This window comes from Lepidochelys kempii, chromosome 6 (assembly GCF_965140265.1).
Source record: "Lepidochelys kempii isolate rLepKem1 chromosome 6, rLepKem1.hap2, whole genome shotgun sequence".
Lineage (NCBI taxonomy): Eukaryota > Metazoa > Chordata > Testudines > Cheloniidae > Lepidochelys > Lepidochelys kempii.
Window position 1 is genome coordinate 29,428,759 of NC_133261.1, and position 25,122 is coordinate 29,453,880.

Here is a 25,122-nt window from a genome sequence, read left to right on the forward strand (position 1 = left end):
TATGTAGTGATATGCTTTCTAACTAGTGCCAATATTTTTTTATTGCAGTCAGCTCACTTTGTTTTTGGTGCTACTGTTTTCCTGGAAAAATTCATCAATATTTGAAAAAAAAAACCCAACGGTAATGTGAATAGACTATATGGGTACAGTAGTGATATGCTGATATTTTTATATACTGTATTAGTCAAATTAAGGGATCCAATTCTGATATCTTTATTCATGTGGAGTAGCACCTTATTTTGCAAATTGATTTCAGTGGGGTTTAGCACTGATTGATTTCAGTGGGACTCGTTGCTCCCAATAGGAGTTTTGCCATTGACTTTGATTTCAGTGGGTATTAGGTGCCCAAGTGTCTTTGTAAATCCCACCCTGAGGTGCTGATCCTGCAAGGTATTGAGCACCCTCATTTCCCTGTGAAGAGAGTGGGAAAGGAGGACACTCAACACCTTCCAAGATTGGACTAAATGTTGCCTTTTATTGTTACTTTAAAGTGTCAGAAACCAGTTAAAAATCCTTTGTTCCTTTTTTGTTACTTAAGATAGAACTTAATGTGATTAAGGGTAGAGGAATCTGGCCCATTAGATGCAAATACTAGTGACTTTAACAGATCTGATTATGTCTAAATCTTAACCTGCTTAGGGATGGAGTTGCTACTTAAAATCAATTTATTCTGTGTATAAAGTTAGTCAATTTCAGGAAGCCTATTTATGGAGAGACAGTTTCCCAAACCAAGAGTTGAGTCATTCTGACCACAATTTAAAGCCTGTCATGCATCAAGGAGTGAAAGGAAGAAGAGTTTGGTTTATAATATGATTTCTAGTCAATAATCTTCACTCTAGGAAGGCAACAATCCTGCCTTGCAAATGCTATGGCTGCTGACTTTAAGGGGTTCTAAGGATCAGCCCTTGAAACCCAGGTATACGTAGGGCTCAGCCCTTCTCTCATTTATCCTTTCTATGGTCCCCATTACTGTATTCTCTCAGCATCACACACACACTTTATTATAGTTATCTACGACACTCCTGTGAGGTAGGGCAGTGCTATTATCCCCATTTTACAGCTGGGAGCTGAGGTACAAAGACACTAAGCAATTAGTCTATGTCATAAATATAAAGGGAAGGCTAACCACCTTTAAATCCCTCCTGGCCAGAGGAAAAACCCTTTCACCTGTAAAGGGTTAAGAAGCTAAAGATAACCTCTCTGGCACCTGACCAAAATGACCAATGAGGAGACAAGATACTTTCAAAGCTGGGGGGGGAAACAAAGGGTTCTCTCTGTCTGTGTGTTGCCTTTGCTGGGACCAGAGCAGGAATGCAGGTCAGAACTCCTGTAATGGGTTAATAAGCAATCTAGTTAGATATGCATTAGGTGCTGAATGGAATGTATATTCTGGTTTTTGTGTCTTTTTGTAACTTAAGGTTTAGCCTAGAGGGATTCTCTATGTTTTGAATCTGATTACCCTGTAAGGTATTTACCATCCTGATTTTACAGAGGTGATCCTTTTATTTTTTCTTTAATTAAAATTCTTCTTTTAAGAACCTGATTGCTTTTTCATTGTTCTTAAGATCCAAGGGTTTGGGTCTGTGTTCACCTATGCAAACTGGTGAGGATTTTTATCAAGCCTTCCCCAGGAAAGGGGGTGTAGGGCTTGGGGGGATTTTGGGGGAAAGACGTTTCCAAGTGGGCTCTTTCCCGGTTATATTTGTTAGATGCTTGGTGATGGCAGCAATAAAGTCCAAGGACAAAAGGTAAAATAATTTGTACCTGGGGGAAGTTTTAACCTAAGCTGGTAAAAATAAGCTTAAGGGGTTTTTCATGCAGGTCCCCACATCTGTACTCTAGAGTTCAGAGTGGGGAAGGAACCTTGACAGTCCAGCATCACATAGGAAGTCTTTAGGAGAGGGCAGACCTGAACCCAGGACTCTTTTAGAGTGCTAGGCTAGCACGCCAGCCACTGGACTATCCTTCTTTAAATAAGAAAATGGCAAAACTCTCACTGACTTCAGGATTGGGCCATAGAGTTCTTTCCTTGTTCTGTCGATAAACAATTTGAATGTTGGCCATGCTGCCCCCACCATGAGCACAATGATGAATATTTGATGAGTTAAAGTGTTTAGACAGTAAACAGCTTGCTGGGAGCCCGGTTCAGTAAACTGCTTACCATTTCCTGCAAGGGGCTGGGTGCCCTACATTCTTATTGGCGATGCTGGGGTGCTCAGCACCTTACATGCTCAGCCCTTGCCTATGCAATTGAAACTGTAAAATCTTTTTTTACAAAAACACTATCAAGATTCCAGCAAAATAGAGTATAGCACATATAAATATTACAAACAGCCCAATACCACTTCTGTCAAGTCTAAAATATACCATGAATGCAAAAGAGCCCTGCTATGACATGGACTTTATATTTCATAAGATGTCTCTATGGTATGCCGTGTATATGGCTCTGATCCTCCCCATTGATGCCAATAAGAGTTTTGCCATTGACTGTGATTTCAATGGGAGTTAGACACCTAATTTCTTTTCTGAATCCCACCCTGAGGTGCTGAGCATCCTCACTTCCCTTTGAAGAGAGTGGGAAAGGAGGACACTCAGCGCCTTCCAAGATTGGACCAAATGTTGCCTTTTATTATTATTTATTATTATTTCAAAGTGTCAGAAACCAAATAAAAAATCCTCTGCTTTGTGCTATCCTCAAACAAACAAAAACCTGAACCAGAAGCTAGATTAATTTCAACCTTTTTTTAAGAAATATGTTATATAAAGACATTGCCTCCTGGACTAAAACCCTGTATCGTGTATATTGTGTTTCAGCAAGTAATGAACTGTTTTGCTGAAGTATAATTAGGGATTTATAATGGAAACGCTGGTACAACCTTAACTATCCCATTGCAAATGTGACACTATTAATTAAGGGATCTCTGGGGTGCAGTACGCTCCTTAGTGAATTAGCCTGGTGGAAATTTATTGGCAATTTGCAAATTGGTTTCCAGTTTTGTTTTTAGCTTTTCCCTCTTATTACTGTACAAAGGAATTTTGATTCAGATAATTTGAGATTCTGTTTTACTTTACATTTCTCTTTCATCTCTGCTAAAGAGCACTCTCCCTCCCCTTTTTTTCTTCCATGCCTTAGGTGAGGGCTGTGGCATCTGATGATTCAGCTGGGGAAATCCTGGAGATGTGGTATAATGACTGTATCCTTGGTAAGTCTATTTAGTGCCTGTTTAGTATTGTAGGAGATTATTGCCCTGACCTCAACAACAGGCCAAATTCTGATCTCAACTCCACGTATAAATCTGGTATAACTCCTTTGAATTAAGAAGAGTTACTCCCCATTTACACTAGTGTAATTGAGATCAGATTCTTGCCCAGTAGCATTGTGTAACTGGTACCTAGCATTTATTCTATTAGCAGACCTAGAGTAAGATATAAATAGCTTATTAATGCATTGTGTGTGTGTGTGTGTGGGGGGGGGGGTTAGATTGCCTCCTCCCATAGAAAACCCTCTGGAGGGGGATGAAGTTGGGGAATGAAAGACCACAACATTCTTTTTGTGGAGTTTCCTCTGAAGCAGCTTGTGAGGTGGTGTCCGACCTCTCCCTTGTGGCCTCAGAATATGTGCTGATACTGTGAGGTCCCCGTGGATCTGATGGAAATCACTGAAGGCCGAGGTTTATTTGTACACTGTCACTGTGCATTCCCACTGGCTTTTGAGTCCCCAGCCCTCCCTCAGCACCCTGTCAGCAGTGCACAGCTGCCTGCCTGCCTGCCTGCCATTTTCAGTCCTTTCACAGGGGTTTTCATAATGTGGAGAACTCAATTTACTTTTAAGTAGATTCCCCATTAGGCTGGTGAGTGAATGCTGTCTGCAGCCCACACTATTCCCATGCATGGATTTCCTCACCCTATAGAAAGGTGGGGGTCATGCAGGAAGAGTGGCAGCCCATCTCTGCTCAGAAAGGGAGCCATCCACTTTAAGGGAGGATTCTCTCTGCTCAGCAATCTTAACAGGAAAATCTGTCCCTGTGTTATTCTGATACACAATTAGTACTTTAAGGATGGCTTTATCATGATTTGAGCCAGTTTTTTCCAGACCTCCTGTATCACCAAGAATTTTGTTTCCTTTTTCAGCATGATATAGGATTTTAATCATCCTACTGAAAATATTTTGTACCCCTTATGGCTTGCCTAGGCATAGAGTTATTCTTGAAAAACTACATGTGGATACTCTTATCCAGAGTAAGAGTCCCTTCTTCCAAAATATCTTAATCCACTTTGGAAGTGGATTAAGCTAAACCAGAAAAGGCACTCCTATTCCAGAATAAGAGTGTTCACATGGAGTTATTCTGGAATAGTTACTCCATTTTAAATTCACACCCTACCTTATTCTGGAATAAATTTAATGTGTAGACAAGCCCTTAGATGCTTATAAACCTCTGGAATGCCTTAAACCAGGGGTTCTCAACCTTTTTCTTTTTGAGGCTCCCCCAACGTGCTATAAAAACTCCACGGCCCACCTGTGCCACAGTTGTTTTTTTATAAAAGCCAGGGCTGCTGTTAGGGGGTAGCAAGCATGGCAATTGCCCGGGGCCCCACGCCACAGGGGGCACCACAAAGCTAAGTTGCTCAGGCTTCAGCTTCAGCCCCTGATGGTGGGGTTCGGGGGCCTCAGTTGCAGCCCCATGAGGCGAGGCTTTGGCTTTCTGCCCTTGGCCCTATCAAGTCTGATGTCAGCCATGGTTGGTGGACCCCCTGAAACCTGGTCACGGCCCCCCCCAGGGGGCCTCGGACGTCTGGTTGAGAACCACTGACTTAAACTATGACTGTACTGATGAGTGTAGAAAAAATTCCTCCTGCATTGTTGAGGTTAGATATTTCAAAAGAGCTTGGCTTGTATTCTGGCACCTAAATGAAGAGCCTAAATTTTTCAACGCCTGCAATCACCACTGTTTTCAGTGAGAGTTGTTGGGTGCTGAGCACTTTCTGAATACCTGATCATTTCATTTAAGTGCCTACTTAGGGAGTGAACTCTTTTGAAAAATCTGGCCATTATAATGACTGGCCTCTTAGTAGTGGGACCATTAAAATGCATCACTTCACAACCATCATACCTCCCCAGGCAGTTTTACAGCCCCCTCAGCCCCGAAGACAGGCACAGATGCTCATTAGCCATGGAAGCTATTTTTGTTTAAATTTTAGCAAGTTACCCCAGCCAGGCACTCACTTAGGAATGGCATATCCTCTTCGCTATGGGCACACTGTGATAGGGTTGGTTGCTACGTGGATAAATTTGACTAGCAACTCTTAAACTCAACTAATGTTCTTTGGAAGCATGAAGGGCCATTGGCTACCTACACTCTTGCCCCTCTGTTGGGAGGTCATTGTGCTCACTCATTTCAATAGGAAGTAAGAATCAAGGACCCATAGTCATGCACCCATAGTCATGTGTGCTGGCAATAGAGTCTTCAGAAAGATATTTACGTAAGAATCAGGCAACTAGTCCAGAGTGTAATGGTGATCATTGCAACCCTCTCCCAGGGAAAGAATAGGTGCTTTCAACTTGTTGATTTTACATAGGAAGCCCCTCCTTGTGTAGGATTTAAAGAAGGAGTGAACAGGTTCTGGGCTCCTGTCAATAGTGAGTCCCTGCAAAGAATAAGATAGCAGGTGGTCACAGTTGTGAACAGCAGTATGAAAATACCTGTTAGCAGAACGTAGGTAGGCAAGTAAGAAACAGGCAGGTTCCCTTAAAAGGTAGTCTTCTATGGGGGTGGTGTTAGTTTGCTCCGGAAAGCCCTTCCCACAGCTTACTTTGCCTGCTCAGAGGATGCTCAAAGATTTGAGCGTAAGCCAGTTGGTGGAGAGGCCTCACTAATGCTAAATATCTCCATGAATGCTTTGGCAATACCTCTGAGTATATGCTGAATACAGAATTACAGTATTTCAGCTTCTGTACATGGACTAATGAGCATGTGACCTGTTTTTATCCCTTGTATGTTGTTGTCGATCGTAGGCCATATTCTAGTTTCCGTGAAAGAAACTTTTAGCTGCTTGTGTCAACCTTGAACTTCATGAGCTGCACTGCAGAAGTTTTGCATATTAGGAGTGAAATTCAGTTGAATTTCCATGAATTTCCTCCATGCCACTTAAGCCCAGTAATTGCCCTGAGTGACATGAGGTGAGGGAAAAGTGATTAGCTGGCACAGGGGCCTTGACCTCTGCATCACCTTTAGACAGGCTAGTGTGGAGTGTAGCATTGAGGATGAGCAAGGGGTAAGGCTACTGGATCTGCAGTTATGTGGATCTAGCTGTCTTAATATTTCTCATAAATGTCCCAGGCTGGGGGATGTGGTAATTTTGCTTCCCAGCCGTTTTGCACTATATTTACATAAGGCCCAGCTAGATGAGCCCATCCTAGAGCCCTTAGATGTTAGAGGTAATATTTGCAGATTATATTGTGACCTCTGGTACCAAATGGCACTGTGGCAAGAATTTTGTCCATTGTGGAGGAGCATGTGTTTTAAACAGAAGCAGGAGGTTTCATTTCCTCTCACACACTTATTTTTCTTACATGAGAATCCTGGAAAAATGCAACTGTGCACTTTGCGCCATCCTCGTGAGAGCAGAGGTGCTTGGGTGGAGACAGCTCTTCCACGTGGCTGTGAAAACAAGGGCCCCGATTCCGCTCTCAGTTATACTGGTGTAACTCTGGAGTAACCATTGTTCCTGAGATTGAAGTTCTCCATTGGAGTTCCTCTAGATTTACACAAGTTGTAGCTGCAATTAGAATCTGTCTTGGAGCTTATCTCACCAGACTTCTGTGCCTCCAGTAAATTGACTGCCAATTAACTTGAGGAAGTTAACATGTTTGGAAAGGTTGGTATGGACCCTCCACATGTTTGATCCAAGCTGTTTGTTTTTTACCTTAAACTGATCCCTTGGGTAACCTGGTAACCTTTGTACCTTTGATCAAACATGGGCGGGGGAGAGCACCCACATTGGTCTTTACAAATGTGTTAACTACCTCGAGTTATTAGGCAATCAATTAAAGAGAGGTGCAACAGTCTACTGAAGATGTGCCCTCGCTGTGTTTACTCTGTTGCTTCCGTAGCTGAGACCCTGTTACTGCTCCCCTTGTTTCCTCTCCTGCTGATTCCACTGCACACCCTTTATCAGGTTTCAGAGTGACAGCCGTGTTAGTCTGTATTCGCAAAAAGAAAAGGAGTACTCGTGGCACCTGAGAGACTAACCAATTTATTTGAGCATAAGCTTTCGTGAGCTACAGCATCCGACGAAGTGAGCTGTAGCTCACGAAAGCTTATGCTCAAATAAATTGGTTAGTCTCTAAGCCCTGGTCTACACTAGGACTTTAGGTCGAATTTAGCAGCATTAAATCGATGTAAACCTGCACCCGTCCACACGATAAAGCCCTTTATTTTGACTTAAAGGGCTCTTAAAATCGATTTCCTTACTCCACCCCTGACAAGTGGATTAGCGCTTAAATCGACGTTGCCGGCTCGAATTTGGGGTACTGTGGACACAATTCGACGGTATTGGCCTCTGGGAGCTCTGCCAGAGTGCTCCATTGTGACCGCTCTGGACAGCACTCTCAACTCAGATGCACTGGCCAGGTAGACAGGAAAAGAACCGCGAACTTTTGAATCTCATTTCCTGTTTGGCCAGCGTGGCAAGCTGCAGGTGACCATGCAGAGCTCATCAGCAGAGGTGACCATGATGGAGTCCCAGAATCGCAAAAGAGCTCCAGCATGGACCGAATGGGAGGTACAGGATCTGATCGCTGTATGGGGAGAGAAATCCGTACTATCAGAACTCCGTTCCAGTTTTCGAAATGCCAAAACCTTTGTCAAAATCTCCCAGGGCATGAAGGACAGAGGCCATAACAGGGACCTGAAGCAGTGCCGCGTGAAACTGAAGGAGCTGAGGCAAGCCTACCAGAAAACCAGAGAGGCGAACAGCCGCTCTGGGTCAGAGCCCCAAACATGCTGCTTCTATGATGAGCTGCATGCCATTTTAGGGGGTTCAGCCACCACTACCCCAGCCGTGATGTTTGACTCCTTCAATGGAGATGGAGGCAATACAGAAGCAGGTTTTGGGGACGAAGAAGAAGAAGATGATGATGATGATGAGGTTGTAGATAGCTCACAGCAAGCAAGCGGAGAAACCAGTTTTCCCGACAGCCAGGAACTGTTTCTCACCCTGGACCTGGAGCCAGTACCCCCCGAACCCACCCAAGGCTGCCTCCTGGACCCAGCAGGCGGAGAAGGGACCTCCGGTGAGTGTACCTTTTAAAATACTATACATGGTTTAAAAGCAAGCATGTGAAAGGATTACTTTTCCCTGGCATTCGCAGCTCTCCTGGATGTACTCCCAAAGCCTTTGCAAAAGGTTTCTGGGGAGGGCAGCCTTATTGCGTCCTTCATGGTAGGACACTTTACCACTCCAGGCCAGTAACACGTACTCGGGAATCATTGTACAACAAAGCATTGCAGTGTATGTTTGCTGGCGTTCAAACAACATCCGTTCTTTATCTCTCTGTGTTATCCTTAGGAGAGTGAGATATAATTCATGTTTACCTGGTTGAAATAGAGTGCTTTTCTTCAGGGGACACTCAGAGGAGCCCATTCCTGCTGGGCTGTTTGCCTGTGGTGAAACAGAAATGTTCCCCGCTGTTAGCCACAGGGAGGGGGGAGGGTTGAGGGGGTAACCACGCGGTGGGGGGAGGCAAAATGCGACCTTGTAACGAAAGCACATGTGCTATGTATGTAATGTTAACAGCAAGGTTTACCCTGAAAGAGTGTAGCCGCTGTTTATAAAATGTGTCTTTTTAAATACTGCTGTCCCTTTTGTTTTCTCCACCAGCTGCATGTGTTTCAATGATCACAGGATCTTGTCCTTCCCAGAGGCTAGTGAAGCTTAGAAAGAAAAAAAAAAAACGCACTCGAGATGAAATGTTCTCCGGGCTCATGCTGTCCTCCCACACTGACAGAGCACAGACGAATGCGTGGAGGCAAATAATGTCAGAGTGCAGGAAAGCACAAAATGACCGGGAAGAGAGGTGGCGGGCTGAAGAGAGTAAGTGGCGGGCTGAAGAGAGGGCTGAAGCTCAAATGTGGCAGCAGCGTGATGAGAGGAGGCAGGATTCAATGCTGAGGCTGCTGGAGGACCAAACCAGTATGCTCCAGTGTATGGTTGAGCTGCAGCAAAGGCAGCTGGAGCACAGACTGCCACTACAGCCCCTGTGTAACCAACCGCCCTCCTCCCCAAGTTCCATAGCCTCCACACCCAGACGCCCAAGAACGTGGTGGGGGGGCCACCGGCCAACCAGCCACTCCGCCACAGAGGATTGCCCAAAAAAAAGAAGGCTGTCATTCAATAAATTTTAAAGTTGTAAACTTTTAAAGTGCTGTGTGGCATTTTCCTTCCCTCCTCCACCACTCCTCCTGGGCTACCTTGGTAGTCATCCCCCTATTTGTGTGATGAATGAATAAAGAATGCATGAATGTGAAGCAACAATGACTTTATTGCCTCTGCAAGCGGTGATTGAAGGGAGGAGGGGAGGGTGGTTAGCTTACAGGGAAGTAGAGTGAACCAAGGGGCGGGGGGTTTCATCAAGGAGAAACAAACAGAACTTTCACACCGTAGCCTGGCCAGTCATGAAACTGGTTTTCAAAGCTTCTCTGATGCGTACCGCGCCCTCCTGTGCTCTTCTAACCGCCCTGGTGTCTGGCTGCGCGTAACCAGCAGCCAGGTGATTTGCCTCAACCTCCCACCCCGCCATAAACGTCTCCCCCTTACTCTCACAGATATTGTGGAGCACACAGCAAGCAGTAATAACAGTGGGAATATTGGTTTCGCTGAGGTCTAAGCGAGTCAGTAAACTGCGCCAGCGCGCCTTTAAACGTCCAAATGCGCATTCTACCACCATTCTGCACTTGCTCAGCCTGTAGTTGAACAGCTCCTGACTACTGTCCAGGCTGCCTGTGTACGGCTTCATGAGCCATGGCATTAAGGGGTAGGCTGGGTCCCCAAAGATACATATAGGCATTTCAACATCCCCAACAGCTATTTTCTGGTCTGGGAATAAAGTCCCTTCCTGCAGCTTTTGAAACAGACCAGAGTTCCTGAAGATGCGAGCGTCATGTACCTTTTCCGGCCATCCCATGTTGATGTTGGTGAAACGTCCCTTGTGATCCACCAGAGCTTGCAGCACTATTGAAAAGTACCCCTTGCGGTTTATGTACTGGCCGGCTTGGTGCTCCGGTGCCAAGATAGGGATATGGGTTCCATCTATGGCCCCACCACAGTTAGGGAATCCCATTGCAGCAAAGCCATCCACTATGACCTGCACATTTCCCAGGGTCACTACCCTTGATATCAGCAGATCTTTGATTGCGTGGGCTACTTGCATCACAGCAGCCCCCACAGTAGATTTGCCCACTCCAAATTGATTCCCAACTGACCAGTAGCTGTCTGGTGTTGCAAGCTTCCACAGGGCTATTGCCACTCGCTTCTTAACTGTGAGGGCTGCTCTCATCTTGGTATTCATGTGCCTCAGGGCAGGGGAAAGCAAGTCACAAAGTTCCATGAAAGTGCCCTTACGCATGCGAAAGTTTTGCAGCCACTGGGAATCATCCCAGACCTGCAACACTATGCGGTCCCACCAGTCTGTGCTTGTTTCCCGAGCGCAGAATCGGCGTTCCACAGCATGAACCTGCCCCATTAGCACCATGATGCATGCACTGGCAGGGCCCATGCTTTCAGAGAAATCTGTGTCCATGTCCTGATCGCTCACGTGACCACGCTGACGTCGCCTCCTCGCCCGGTATCGCTTTGCCAGGTTCTGGTGCTGCATATACTGCTGGATAATGCGCATGGTGTTTAATGTGCTCCTAATTGCCAAAGTGAGCTGAGCGGCCTCCATGCTTGCCTTGGTATGGCGTCCGCACAGAAAAAAGGCGCGGAACGATTGTCTGCCATTGCTCTGACGGAGGGAGGGGCGACTGATGACACGGCTTACAGGGTTGGCTTCAGGGAGCTAAAATCAACAAAGGGGGTGGCTTTACATCAAGGAGTATTTCAGGCAGGACTTCATGGAGGGTTCCAATAAGAAATGGTGCACCTAAGTTATTGTTCTTATCGGAACAAGGAGGTTAGCCTGGCCTCTGATTGATACATGGCTAGATTTACCGCGCTGCACCTTCCCTGTGAGTGACTGCAGTGTGACCTAGAGGAATGAGTCCCCTAGACGGGGGAGGGGAGGAAGCAAATGAGTACAAAACAAATCTGGTCTATTTCTTGTTTTGATCCACTCCATCTATCTTTTACATCTTTGGCTGGCAGCAGACAGTGCAGAAGGACTGCATGCCATCCACATCTCATGGCTGCTCGGCAGAAGATGGTACAGTACGACTGCTAGCCATCCTCATCTCTTGCCTGCCCGGCAGAAGATGGTACAGTACGACTGCTAGCAATCCGTATCGCCTGCCTGCTGACCATAAGACGGTTCAATAGGACTGACTGCAGGACTAAAGAGAATGACCTGGTCAAGTCACTCCAAATTTAGTCCCTGTGCCCATGTCTGCCCAGGCGCTCCCAGCCGACGTGGCCAGGAGCACCTCGGACACGACGTGAACGGCTACCAGTCGTAGTGCACCATCTGCTGCCAGAAGGCAATGGGTTGCTGCTACTGTGTAGCAATGCCGTACCGCGTCTGCCAGCACCCAGGAGACATACGGTGACGGTTACCTGAGTGGGCTCCACGCTTTCCGTGGTATGGCATCTGCACAGGTAACTCAGGAAAAAAGGCGCGAAACGATTGTCTGCCCTTGCTTTCACGGAGGGAGGGAGGGAAGGGGGGCCTGACGATATGAACCCAGAACCACCCGCGACAATGTTTTAGCCCCATCAGGCATTGGGATCTCAACCCAGAATTCCAATGGGCAGCGGAGACTGCAGGATCTGTGGGATAGCTATCCACAGTGCAACGCTCCGGAAGTCGACTCTAGCCTCGGTACTGTGGAAGCACTCCGCCGAGTTAATGCACTTAATGCACTTAGAGCATTTTCTGTGGGGACACACACACTCGAATATATAAAACTGATTTCTAAAAAACCGACTTCTATAAATTCGACCTTATTCCCTAGTGTAGACATACCCTTAGGTGCCACAAGTACTCCTTTTCTTTTTGCACCCTTTATCAGTGGCCCTGGGGGAGACACACACAGCATTCACATGCCCAGAGAAGGAAAATCTTAAAAGAACAAAACAAGCAACTACGGGTGAGCAATTGAAAAGAAAATCAGCCTCTGTCATGTTATGTTATAGGAGTCTTGAAGATTCAAAGATCCGCCTCATTTGTACTAGATAGTAAAGGCTCAATTGCCAGCCCTTTATAGGTGTGGAGCTACAATGGAGAGATTGTGCCGTGGGTACTCTGTCTTCCTCCGTCTGCTCCTTGCAAGGTGTGTGTGTGTGTGGGTGGAAGGTAATATGGGAAAGCAGTCTGCTCCATTCATGGCTCTGCCTTCTCCATTGAGTCCCAGGAGGAACAGGGGTGAGCAGTCCGTTGTACGCCGTAGAATGCAGGTAGCATAGGGGTTGCTATTGTGTGTAGCCCTTCCACAGCACGCTTGGATGCCCTGGACGCCCCTCCAATCCTGCATTTCCATGCAAGGGCTGCAAACAATCTGGCCCTCAGTATTTTACATTTATAGTGTAGGACATATTGTGGTGGAATCCAGCATACTTGTTTAGATTATATACATACAGCACAGCTGAAATGCCAGCAGCTGTGTGTGGAGAACAGCAGCCAGCACACAGCCTGCTGACCAGTCATCTCACCATTACCTTGTCCTCCCCCGTCTGTTTTCTACTCATGCTGTCTCACGTTTTACACTCGGACTATAAACTCTTCATGGTAGGCACTGACATTTTGTTATGTGTTTGTACAATGGACCTCTGGGCCCTCCCACCATACAAATAATACTTAGGTAGGCGGTGCACACTTCCTAGCTTGTGTAGGCTGAGCTTATTGCAAGCACCAGGGTCCCCCTTCTCCCTGCCCCATGGATGAGGTTCTCTGAGGGATCCTGGCATGGGGGAAGAGGGGCATACAAAGCCAATAGTGGGGGGAGAAAGAGGGTATGGGGGCAGACAGAGCCCCGGACATGGGCGGGGTAATGGGGATTCACACATTGTCTACATCCTCTCTTCAGGAGCCGTGGTCCTGCTCCCGGCTCAGGGGAATGCGGAAAGGGGTGAGGGAGGGTGCGAGGTACAAAGTTTGGGGACCACTGCCCTACTCTATAGACAAAGGCAGAGGTGCTGAAGGCTGTTGTGTGATATAGAGATGTACAAATTTAACCGCTTAACTGATAAGCATCAGTCTTATCGGTTTCAGTTCAGGGTTAACGATTAAACTCCGCTGCCTGGAGCACAGGCCCTCACGGCCGCCTGGGGCAGCAGCCAGGAGGGACCCCGAGTACGTGGTTGGTAGCGGAGTTTCAGGTGCAGGGCTGGGACCTCGGCCGCGGGGGGCCAGCAGCGGGGACCTGTATAAAATGTGGGGGTGCTGCAGCACCCCCTGCACCCTGCAGTTCCCCCGTTAAACGTTTCACCGTGTAACCGATAAAATTTTAATTGGTTACACGGTTACTTTTTTTAACTGCTATTTACATCCCTAGTGTGATAAAGAGCTGGCAGGGGCTTTATGTGTCCCCCATTTCCCCTTAGTTTTCCAGTTTTCCTCAAAAGTTAGTTGCCTAGAACGTTCCTTGAAATCATAGAATTGATTTCTATGAATTGGGCCAAAAGAAATCTGATGAGGTTCAATAAGGATAAGTGCAGGGTCCTGCACTTAGGACGGAAGAACCCAATGCACCGCTACAGACTAGGGGCCGAATGGCTAGGCAGCAGTTCTGCGGAAAAGGACCTAGGGGTGACAGTGGACAAGAAGCTGGATATGAGTCAGCAGTGTGCCCTTGTTGCCAAGAAGGCCAATGGCATTTTGGGATGTATAAGTAGGGGCATAGCGAGCAGATCGAGGGACGTGATCGTTCCCCTCTATTCGACATTGGTGAGGCCTCATCTGGAGTACTGTGTCCAGTTTTGGGCCCCACACTACAAGAAAGATGTGGATAAATTGGAGAGAGTCCAGCGAAGGGCAACAAAAACGATTAGGGGTCTAGAACACATGACTTATGAGGAGAGGCTGAGGGAGCTGGGATTGTTTAGTCTGCAGAAGAGAAGAATGAGGGGGGATTTGATAGCTGCTTTCAACTACCTGAAAGGGGGTTCCAAAGAGGATGGCTCTAGACTGTTCTCAATGGTAGCAGATGACAGAACGAGGAGTAATGGTCTCAAGTTGCAGTGGGGGAGGTTTAGATTGGATATTAGGAAAAACTTTTTCACTAAGAGGGTGGTGAAACACTGGAATGCGTTACCTAGGGAGGTGGTAGAATCTCCTTCCTTAGAGGTTTTTAAGGTCAGGCTTGACAAAGCTCTGGCTGGGATGATTTAACTGGGAATTGGTCCTGCTTCGAGCAGGGGGTTGGACTAGATGACTTTCTGGGGTCCCTTCCAACCCTGATATTCTATGATTCTATGATCAGACACAGCATTCAAAAAGTTACTCCATTACAGACATACAGACAGAAATGCCTTTGAGTTGAGTATAAGGCCTTCGGGGCACAGCCAGTAACAATTAGATGGCATCAAAATGATAACAAGCAAAAGGAATCTTTTGGCTTAGATCCTAAACTTTATGAAATATGGCCCAGGAGCGCATGTTCATGCAAAGCAGAGAGTACCTCACTGTTTTAAAGTCTCATCTGAAAAAGTCACACGTGCATTAAAATGTTAAGGTACTCAGTTTATATAAATGGGAAGAACGAAGGCTGTGTTGAGCCTGTTGAGATTAGGGTTGCCAATCCTCCAGGATTGTCCTGGAATCTCCAGGCCTAAAGATTAATCTTTGATTAAAGATTATGTCATATGATGAAACCTCCAGGAATACCTCCAAACACAATTGGCAACCCTAGTTGGGATGCCACATCAAATTTTATTTATGCATTGCTCATTATGCCATCCCTTCCACTGTACCAATGTATGTGGACCCCCATTGACTTTAAAAAGGACATGTTATGTGTCTGGCATGTACTGAATTCAACAGGACTCTGCAAAGGCACAGGGGTCTGTCAACCCATATGGATTCTGTTGCATTCTTGGGGCCTTAATCTATAGTGAATATATAGTTTTACTTCAAGCACTACATTCAGCTGCTGAAGCTTTGTACAAAACTGAGAGCAGGGCATTCAAAGCAAAAAAACTGAGAGCCTAATCCAAAACCCACCAAAGTTACTGGAAGGATTCACATTTACTTAAACGGGCTTTGGATCAGAATTTAAATTAGGCCCCAGTTAAGGAAAATATCCCTATTTGTGACACACTTAAGTAGATGCTTAAATCCAATTGAAGTCAGTGGGATTTCAAAAAGAAAAGGAGTACTTGTGTCACCTTAGAGACTAAAAAATTTATTTGAGCATAGGCTTTTGTGAGCTACAGCTCACTAAATTTGTTAGTCTCTAAGGTGCCACAAGTCCTCCTTTTCTTTTTGCGGATACAGACTAACACGGCTGCTACTCTGAAACCAGTGGGATTTCAGTATATGCTTAAAGTTAAGCATGTGTCTAAGTGCTGCCCTGGAAAGGGGATGAATTTAAGCACACATTTAAGTACTTTCCTGAACTGGGACTTCACTGTAGACCAGTCCAGCTTCCAACAAAATATAGTTACAGACACCTTAACCTGAGGGGTTCCGGTATCTCTGACTGATGCGTACGTAATGAAGATGTAAAAATACAATAAATTGGCAATCATCTTTCTCACCATGTGAGAAAGCAAAGATATTGTGCCAATCAAATATGCACATTAGATGACTAAGTGCTCCCACACTTTCAGTGTAGGCAGGGAATATGCTATGCTGCCACATATGTGCACCAGACACATACCAAATGCTTTTTATTCTGACTGTTTTGTTTTGGGGGTTTTTTTTAGATGAGAGTTCAGCTCACTGAGCAGGATGTTTATCTCTGTGCCTGGAAAACAATATTGATCATAATTTTTAATGGACAATAGCGTTTTTAAAACAGATAACCAATATGGATGCACCCTGAGTGACATCAGTACCTAAAGTGGTTGCTATAAATGTTCCTCAGGAAAGATTTGAGCATCACGCTTAGCATTTGAGTATCTTAGTAAGTACTGAATGAACTTTTTTTTTTCTATCAGAGGTGTTGCTGGAGATGGGAAAGTTTCACACGTAAGCCATATGATTTGGGTTTGATTTTCTTTCCTTGATAAATATATGTGATAAAAAAACCTAACAAAGTTGTATTAAGGAAATTAATTCCATCTAATTCTTGCTCAGATATGCGTATATGAGACAAAATATGCATTCAGACACTACTAGGCCTAGTGCCAGAGAAATAGCTCTTAATAAATACCCATACATGGTTACAGTTATTTGAATTACAGTAGCACCCACAGGCCCAAACCAAGATCAGGGCCCCGTTGTGCTAGAATATGTGCTAGGCACATAGTATGAAACCATCCTTGACCCAAAGAGCTTACAGTTTAGACATGCAAGGCAAATGGGGCAACAGAGACACAGAGAGGTGAAGTGACTTGCCCAAGGCAGCACCACAGGTCAGTGGCAGAGCCAAGAATGGAACCCAGGTATCCTGAGTCCCAGTCCTGTGCCTTAACCACTCGATAATAATGCCTCTTAGATAGATAGAGTGATAGGGAGTATGTGACTAAAAACCTGTAGCCTGTGGTCAAAAGGAGGGCAGATCTGAGAGAGACTCTAGGAAGAGCAGACCTAGGAGTCAATATTCCATCAAAAATGTAGGGGCCAGTCAGTGGTGTTGGAACTGAGGGTGCTGCCACACTTTGTGCCTTGAAGTAGTAATAACAAACACCAAATACACTGTTTCCATCATCAACACCCCACTATAAAAATTGTTCCAGCTCCCCTGGGGCTGGTCAAGAAAGTGCCAGTGAGGAAGCCAGGCATGGAGTGTATAGAGGCCCATGGAGGGAAAGAGCGGGAAATTTAGGCTGCAGAGCACACGTGGCTGGGAACCCACAGTAGAGTGTGTATGTGGATTCCTCATATACCACCACACCATGAGTTGGTGCAGTAACCCCTGGAGGAGCTGAATAGATCCCAGTGTGGCTGAAGACAAGGTGAAAGAGGACAGATCTTCAGAGGGAGGGTTGTACCCTATAGAAGATCCTGGGGTAGAAAATTTGGTTTGGAGTTTATATTGGACTTAAACCCCTGGAAGGGGTGGAGTTTTGGACTTAACTGGAGGGCTAAATAATTGCAAGGACCTGACAGCACTGGGAGCTGGTGAATGACTGACACTAAGGGGAAACTGAGGCAGAGAAAGGGTCTGATGCGTGGTTTAGAGAGATCCTTCTGCACAATTCCTATCCAGCAACACACCTAACCCCACACTTATAACCCATTTACTTCAGTAGGACTTACCATGCTTACGTGCTTTGCTGATTCAGGGCTTCAAAGGAAAAGTGGGAGAATATTTCTCCAACAGCATCTTGTGCCATAGTAGTGGTGATGGTGATATGTATTATAAGCCCCACAGGACTTGTTTCCATAAGTTGCCTGTGCAATGACTGTCTTCCAGAAACGAAGACTTCTCCGTTCTTTCCAGCAAAAGAAAAGAAAAGAGTAGCAATTGCTAATCCTCTGCTGCCATCTCACTTTGTGAAATGTTTCCTCTTTGCTAGGTTTGCATTAAAATTCTGTGTAGCAGTGCTTGCAGGTGTTAGTGTCTCTTAGCTACTCCTGCAGAGCCAGAGCATGTGTGCGGATGGCTGCATGTACAATTGTGTATGTGCACGGGCAGAGCCTGGGGCTATGTCTACACTTAAACCGCTGCAGCGCTGTAGCACTTCATTGTAGGTACTCGTTACGGTGATGGGAGGGGTTCTCCTGTCGCTGTAGTTAATCAGCCTCCCCAAGAGGCAATATCTAGGTCAATGGAAGAATTCTTCTACCGCTGTCTATGCCAGGGGTCAGGTCAGTTTAACTATGTCACGCAGGGTTGTGGATTTTTCACATCCCTGGGCGACATAGCTGGTTGACCTAACCGTTTGAGTATAGACCTGGCCTGAGTTGAAGCTCCCAATGAAAAATCAACCCAAGATCTTAAAATATGAATTTGTGCTAGTACAGTGCACTGGGTGAAGGTAGTTCTGCTTCTGTGAAATACTCTAAATAGGCTTTTTAGTATTTGGCTGTCACTATGCTTGAGTCTCGCAATTCCTTAATAGTCCGTTCGCCGTGACTTATCCTCCAGAGGTTTCAAATACTACAATAGAAAGTAGGCTGAATTCTTGTCTAACTTGGAGCCTGACCCTGCAAACACTTATGCACATGAATAACTTTTCTCCTGTGTGTAGTTAGAACTACTGACGTGAGTATAGTTAAGTACATACAGAAGAGTTTTAAGACACTGTGGCCCTGTTTTTTAAAATCACGGGCTGCCTTTAAAATTCCATTTTGATTTTAAGAGTCTTCTCATACTTACAGGCACATAACAACAGCAGCTTGGCATATCTTTCTGATTTCCTGCTACTATGGGAATGTCCATTCAAGAAAAGCTGTGTATGGGCCAGCCTACCTGAGCTAGCCCCAGTCCAGTGCTGTAACAACAGCGGTGAAAACAGAGCAGTGTGGGCTTCAGAGCAGGCTACAGAGCCAAATCCATACCCAGGGTCCATGCTGGGCTTGTGTTATCCGCACTGAAGCCCATGTGGCACTGTCATCACGGCGGCTGTTACCTGTGCTAGGTGGAGCTCAGGTAGGCTACCCCATGAACAGCTCTTGCCGTGTCGACATGCCCTGAGGACTCCCACACATTCAGATATGCCTGAAATTACTTATGTGGAATGCCTTCAATATCAATTTGAAACGTCAGTCAGGTCTTTTAGTGATTATGCACCAAAGCAGTAGAATCAAATAATTGTGAACAGCTGAATTTCTTCTCGTTTAAGTCAAAAATGGGAGATATGCATGTTTTTCCCTCCCTGTAGTTAGTCTTTAATTATGACGTGCTGTGAGTATTGTAAAGGCCAATATATAACTCATACTATGGTGTCAATTTGTGTAGCTCCACTGAGTTCAGCAATAGATCTGGCCCAGTTATAATTGTGTTGCTTTGTAAAATCAGAGCCGGAGGAAAATGTTAGTGCTGGCTCTTCTTATATTTTTCCTGACGTTAAAGGCCTGATTCCCCACTGCCTTGCACCTGGGCTAGTCATTTATACCAGCGCAAAGTGATTTCAAAGTGGGTATAAAACGCTGCTGAATCTGAATGGTTGTATTTCATGCCCACGTTGCACCCATGACAGTGACTACATAAGGCGCAAGAGAGCGGAGAATCGGACTCTGTGTCTTCAGAGACATTGCTGAATCAGACAGCTTTGCTTGCTTGCTTTCCTTCCAGTACACTCAAAATGTGTTTAAAATGGGCAAAAAGTCAGGAGCATTTAGTGGGGGGATTTTTGAATGGTCTCATCCCTTCAAACTAGTGAAAATAAAAAGTGTGCCTATATTGCTGGGGGGAAATGCCTAATTCCAGAGGGCATATGAGAATCTGCCACAGATGCCAAGCAGACAAGCAAAAATAAGATGCAGGGACTGACAAGGCACATATATTAAAAGCCAAATTATGACTCTTACAAGACAGGTACATCGGGGATAGGGGAAAACAGCATTGTGTCTACGTGCTAGGGAGAGCCAGTGAGAGGCAGCTCTTGCTTCCTATACATTGAAAAGTGTGTAGCCAAGCTTCAACCCGAGTGCAGTCATCCCTATGCTCAGAGATCAGAGCCACCCACACAGATATATCTCCTTCAGGGGTGCCTTCCTGAACACACACAATTCTTGGCCAAAGGAGCTCTGGGACCAAGGAGGGACCTGATACGTCTTCAGATATCTTAAGGGCTGTTACATGCAGGGTTGTTATAGCCTGTTGGTCCCAGGTTATTAGAGAGAGACAAGGTGGGTGAAATAAATGTCTTTTATTGGACCAGCTTCTGTTGGTGAGAGAGACAAACGTTTGAGCATACACAGAGCTCTTCTCCGGGACCTGAAAGCCAACAGAAGTTGGTTCAATAAAAGGGATTACCTCACCCACTTCTTCTCTTTAAAGGCTGTTACAAAGAGAATGGGGATCAGTTGTTCTCCATGACCGCAGAAGCTAGAACAAGAAACAATCAGCTTAATCTGCAGCACAGGGGCTTTGGGTTAGATATTAGGAAAAATATTCAAACTATAAGGTTAGTTAAGCTCTGGAATAGGTTACCAGGGGAGGCTGCAGAATTCCTGTCATTGGAGGCTTTAAAGAACAGGTTAGACAAACAGCTGTCAGGGATGGTCTAGGTCAGGAGTCTCAAACCTGTGGCCCGCGGGGTTATTTTCTGCGGCCCGCCAGCTCCCTGCGGCCCCCCCATCATTTACCTAGAACGGCTCCAGCCCGGTGCGAACCAGGGGCAGGGCAGGCTCCCTCCCTGCCCTGCCCCCACGCCACTCCGGGAAGCAGCTGGGACCTGGGGGAGGAGGGGGCACAGGGGTCCGTGTATTGCCCTGGCCACTCCTCCAGGTACCTCCCCTGAAGCTCCCATTGGCTGCGGTTCCCCATTCCCAGCCAATGGGAGCTTCGGGGGAGGTACTTGGAGGAGCTTTAGGGCAACACACAGATCCCTGTGGCCCCCCGCCTCCCTTCACCCCCCCCCCCGCAGTTCCCGGCCGCTTCCCGGAGTGGCGCAGGGGCAGGGCAGGCAGGCAGGGAGCCTGCCTCACCCTGCACCCCTCCTATACCCCACCCCACTGCCCTGAGCCCCCGGCCGCACCCTGCACCCCTCGTGCACCCCCTGGAGGCAGGGAGGGGGCGGAGTTGGGGTGGGGATTTCAGGGAAGGGGTTGGAATGGGGGCAGGGAAGGGATGGGAAGAGGCGGGGCAGGGGTGGGACCTCACGGAAGGGGTGGAGTGGGGGCGGGGCAGCAAGGAGAGGGTGGTCAGTGGTGTGACCCTCGGGCCAATGTACTAGTCCTCATGTGGCCCTCGAGGTCATCTGAGAGTGAGACCCCATGTCTAGATATACTTGGCCCTGCCTCAGCACAGGGGGCTGCAACAGATGACATCTCAAGGCCCCTTCCAGCCTTACATTTCCATGATTCTGTGAAATTGGCACTGATAGAAATACCTGTGTATTGTGACTGTGATGGTTTACAACATATGACTCTATTAGGGCTGGTTGAAAACTGTTCTGAGAAAAATTAGGTTTGGGTCTAAATGAATTTTTTGAGGGGAAAGTGTCTGCCTGGAAAATTTTGACATTTCATCGAAAACCAGAACACCTGCAAACCAACAATTTTTGGCTGAAAAATAAAATATTTTCATTTAGTTATGCTGATGTAATGCCTCATGTCCCTATTCTCGTTTATGGACCAGGTTCCCATAGAGGAGAGCGTGGTGCATTGTGGGAAATGTAGTCTGACTACGGAGTAGTTTTCAGCCATAATATTTCAACTTTCTCCTGAAAATTTTTAGTGCTTGAATTTTGGTTGAAAAATCAAAATGTTCCTCAGAAATATCCTCCCAGCCATTTTCTGACCAGCTCTGAGGGCTATAAATATGATACATAGATTGTAAATGTGTCCTACATATAACTTTGCTGCTCTCAAAAAATGACATTTGAATGATATTTAACGTACAAGTCATGTGCAGAAAACATATTCCTCGCACTGAACCCAGTGTGCCCGTGTGGTTCCTTCATGTTAAATTTGTTGTGAAACAAGCATAGATTAATCACTAGATTAAAGCAAGAGCAGGTATGTCTACAAGAGCTACAATTACACCTTAAATTGTGGTGTAGACACAACCTAAATTTCTTCTGATTGCCCCTGTCATTGCCCCTATCCTGGGTAGCGGCACCAGGGGATTCATTAATGCTGTGACTTCCTGCATTCGCTGAGGTGATTTCAGAGTGCCTTTTTTGGTGCCTTTCTCACCACTTTATTCTGCCTGACTCTTTCCCTTTGTACCCTGGCATGCCCGCATGTTTGTGGCCTATCTTAAAAGTGTATATATCTTTAAAACTTAAATCTGCCTAACAATACAATCGCAGAGCCAACTTCCCTGCACTTAGGCAGGCTTTGGCCTGTTCCTTGCTTATTTGGCCCTGATCCTTCTAGCCTTGAGTGGAAGGAACTCCCTTACATGTCAGCAGGTGCTCCATGGGTGGAGTGCTTTCAGGATCTGGCTCTTTGTACTCTGGGTCCTGCTCAATAGAGATCTTTCTGACTGGGGACCTGATCCAAAGCCTGTTGGAGCCGATGAAAAGATTCTCACTGCATCAGATGGCTTGGGAGCAGGCTGCAGATTAACTGGGGCAGTTCTACAAGCTTTAGATGTAAAATGGTGTAACAAACACATACAGATCTCCAAGGCAGAGCAACTGTATCAGCTTGATACTGCATAAGGAGTATGACACTAGCCCTTCTTACAGTACCAGAAATTAGCAACGTAGTAGGGGAAAGACTGTGGTTTATTAGAAATTAATTGCTTTCTTTTCACGCTCGTCGTTTTCTTTTTTTGCTTGTCATTGCACAGCATCTCAGGTTGCCTCACAAAATCTCCCACATTTGTTGGAATTTCATGTCTTTCTTGCCTGAATCAGACTCCTCTTTTCAGAACCCCTCCTTGTGGTACATGTGAGTTGGCTGGGCAATAGGCAGTGAGCTCTCATAGACCCTGGGCAATCCTACCGGCTTCCTGGAGATTGAATGGGGTGGTTGCAGTTCAGGCATTTTTATTTAAATGGGAGTTTTGTCTTCATTAGAATAGTGGGAAAGATTGCTCCCTTTGGACACCTTGCACATAGATCACCCCCTCATTACCTGGAAACAGAGAGACTCAGCTGCCTCCATGGCACATATCCCCCACCCCCAGGCCACATGGAGAACTTTGCATCATCCAGGTTTCCACGTGTGGGGAATAGGCAGACTGCGGCAGGCCAGGAGTGGGGGAGACAGGTGCATCACCACCAGTCCTACCCCTGTACCCCCCAGAAAAGCCAAAGGAAGATCAGATTCAGCAGCAGTGAGGAACCACTTTAAATTGTTCTCCTGGAAGTAGTGCTGCTGGGAAATACTTGCCAGGGGAGATCCTGGGAGAGCTCAGAACCATTAAGAGGCACAGGGACCATGCATGGACCCTGCCATTCCCAGAGATCTGTGTGATGGGTGGGCCAGATCCAAGGGGTTTTCCAAGGGGAGGCAGACCCCTTCTGCTGTGGAATAATTCAGAGGAGAATCCTGTGGAATTTCCTAGTGAGTGTACAGTCAGTTTCATGAAGGGACAGGATCTGGATCTGAATAAGGACTACAAGAGTTTACCAATAGCCAGTGAGAAATACTGATGCTAATGTCAGCACCTTAAACAGTTTTTCAGCTCCATAATTTAGTTCCCCTGCTCCCACCTGCCCCAGATCAGTGACTTGATAATACCATGTAGTCACACATCTCATACTTCTTCAAATGTTGGTCCTTATGCATATTCCAAATGTAGGTATGCATGTGTTCCATACACTTGAGACCAGAGATTTCTAGCAAATAGTGTCTGTTGGTCTGCTCCTGCTCAGTTGTTCCTCTCGTGCTTTGAACCCAGGATATAAGGGCAGGTGCCTTTACAGTTTCTTCTTACTGATGCCTGGACTGAGTCAGAATCCTCTGTGCCCAAAAGTATCTTTGCACTGTCTTCGTACCTTTAAATATAACTGAATATAGTTTCTAGTATTTTTAGTGTTTTTAGTCTTCTAATTAGTTAGTGAAGTGGGAGTACTCAAGGCCGACCCCCTATACATCACATTTCATAAGGAGAAGGTTTTCCTTTGCCTCCACTCAAAATTCACACCTAAGGTAATTTCTGAGTTTCACGTAGATCAATCTATTTATTTAATAATATTCTTCCCTTAACCACATGCTTCCAATGAGGATAGGAAACTTCACCCTCTGGACGTCAGATGAGCTTTAGCGTTCTACCTACAAAAAACTAAACCAATTAGGAAAACGCATATGATATTTATTGGTATAGCAGAGCAATTGAAGCACAAGTGTGATCTACTCAGAGGCTCTCTAAGTGGATCTCTGGCTGTATCACTTTTTGTTATCAGTTGGTGGGTCTGCTTTTCCCAGATGTGTTGAGGGCACATTCCACTAGAGCACAGGCAACCTCAATAGCCTTACTTCAAGAAGTTCCTGTATTGGAGCTCCAGCCATACCTTCATGAAGCATTATGCCTTAGCCCAGGCCTCTTCTGCAGATGCAGCTGTTGGGACAGCAGCATTGCAGATATCTATATCAACTGCGCCTCACACCCCTCTCCTGTTTGAATACTGCTTACCAGTCACCCACATGTGGAATACACATAGGGACCGGCATTTGAAGAAGAAATGGAAGTTACTTACTTATAACTAGAGATTCTTTGAGATGTGTGGTCCCTAACTGTATTCTACTACCTACCTTCATTCCCATCTCTTTTGGATCCTCTCTGATTCATGGTAAGAGGAGGAACTGGAGAGCCTTTGGTCAATACCACACCTTACACCAGTGGTTCTCAAACTATTGTACTGGTGACCCCCTTCACATAGCAAGCCTCTGAGTGCGACCCCTCCTTATAAATTAAAAACACTTGTTTATATATTTAACACCATTATAAATGCTGGAGGCAAAGCGGGGTTTGGGGTGGAGGCTGACAGCTCGCAAGCCCCCATGTAATACCCTCATGACTTTCTGAGGGGTCCCGACCCCCAGTTTGAGAACCCCTGCCTTACACCCTCGCTTTGAAGCATGAGGGGAACAACTGTACAGGTGTGGACCAATAGACTCTACTTGCTAGAAAACTCTGGTCTCAGGCACATGAAGTGCATGCATATCCACATGTGCAATACAGATATGGAGTACACATCTCAAAGAACCTCCAGTTACAGGTGTGTAAATTCCATGTATCA

At 46.0% G+C, this 25,122-nt stretch overlaps 2 protein-coding genes across 7 annotated transcripts in view; both read left to right on the forward strand.

The window, feature by feature from the left end:
- The window catches only part of PTPN5 (protein tyrosine phosphatase non-receptor type 5), a 141,334-nt gene that overhangs the window by 27,056 nt on the left and 89,156 nt on the right, over positions 1-25,122 (forward strand). For all 6 annotated transcript variants that reach the window (XM_073350619.1, XM_073350621.1, XM_073350618.1 and 3 more), the window contains exon 2: positions 3,134-3,203. In XM_073350619.1, the coding sequence (XP_073206720.1) occupies positions 3,179-3,203 (25 nt within the window). In that variant the 5' untranslated portion in view covers positions 3,134-3,178. The remainder of the gene's footprint in view (positions 1-3,133; positions 3,204-25,122) is intronic.
- On the forward strand, positions 7,571-9,458 carry LOC140913823 (uncharacterized). Its single transcript, XM_073350617.1, has 2 exons — positions 7,571-8,293; positions 8,881-9,458. The coding sequence occupies exons 1-2, from the start codon at positions 7,705-7,707 to the stop codon at positions 9,402-9,404; spliced, it is 1,113 nt and encodes a 370-aa protein (XP_073206718.1). The 5' UTR covers positions 7,571-7,704; the 3' UTR covers positions 9,405-9,458.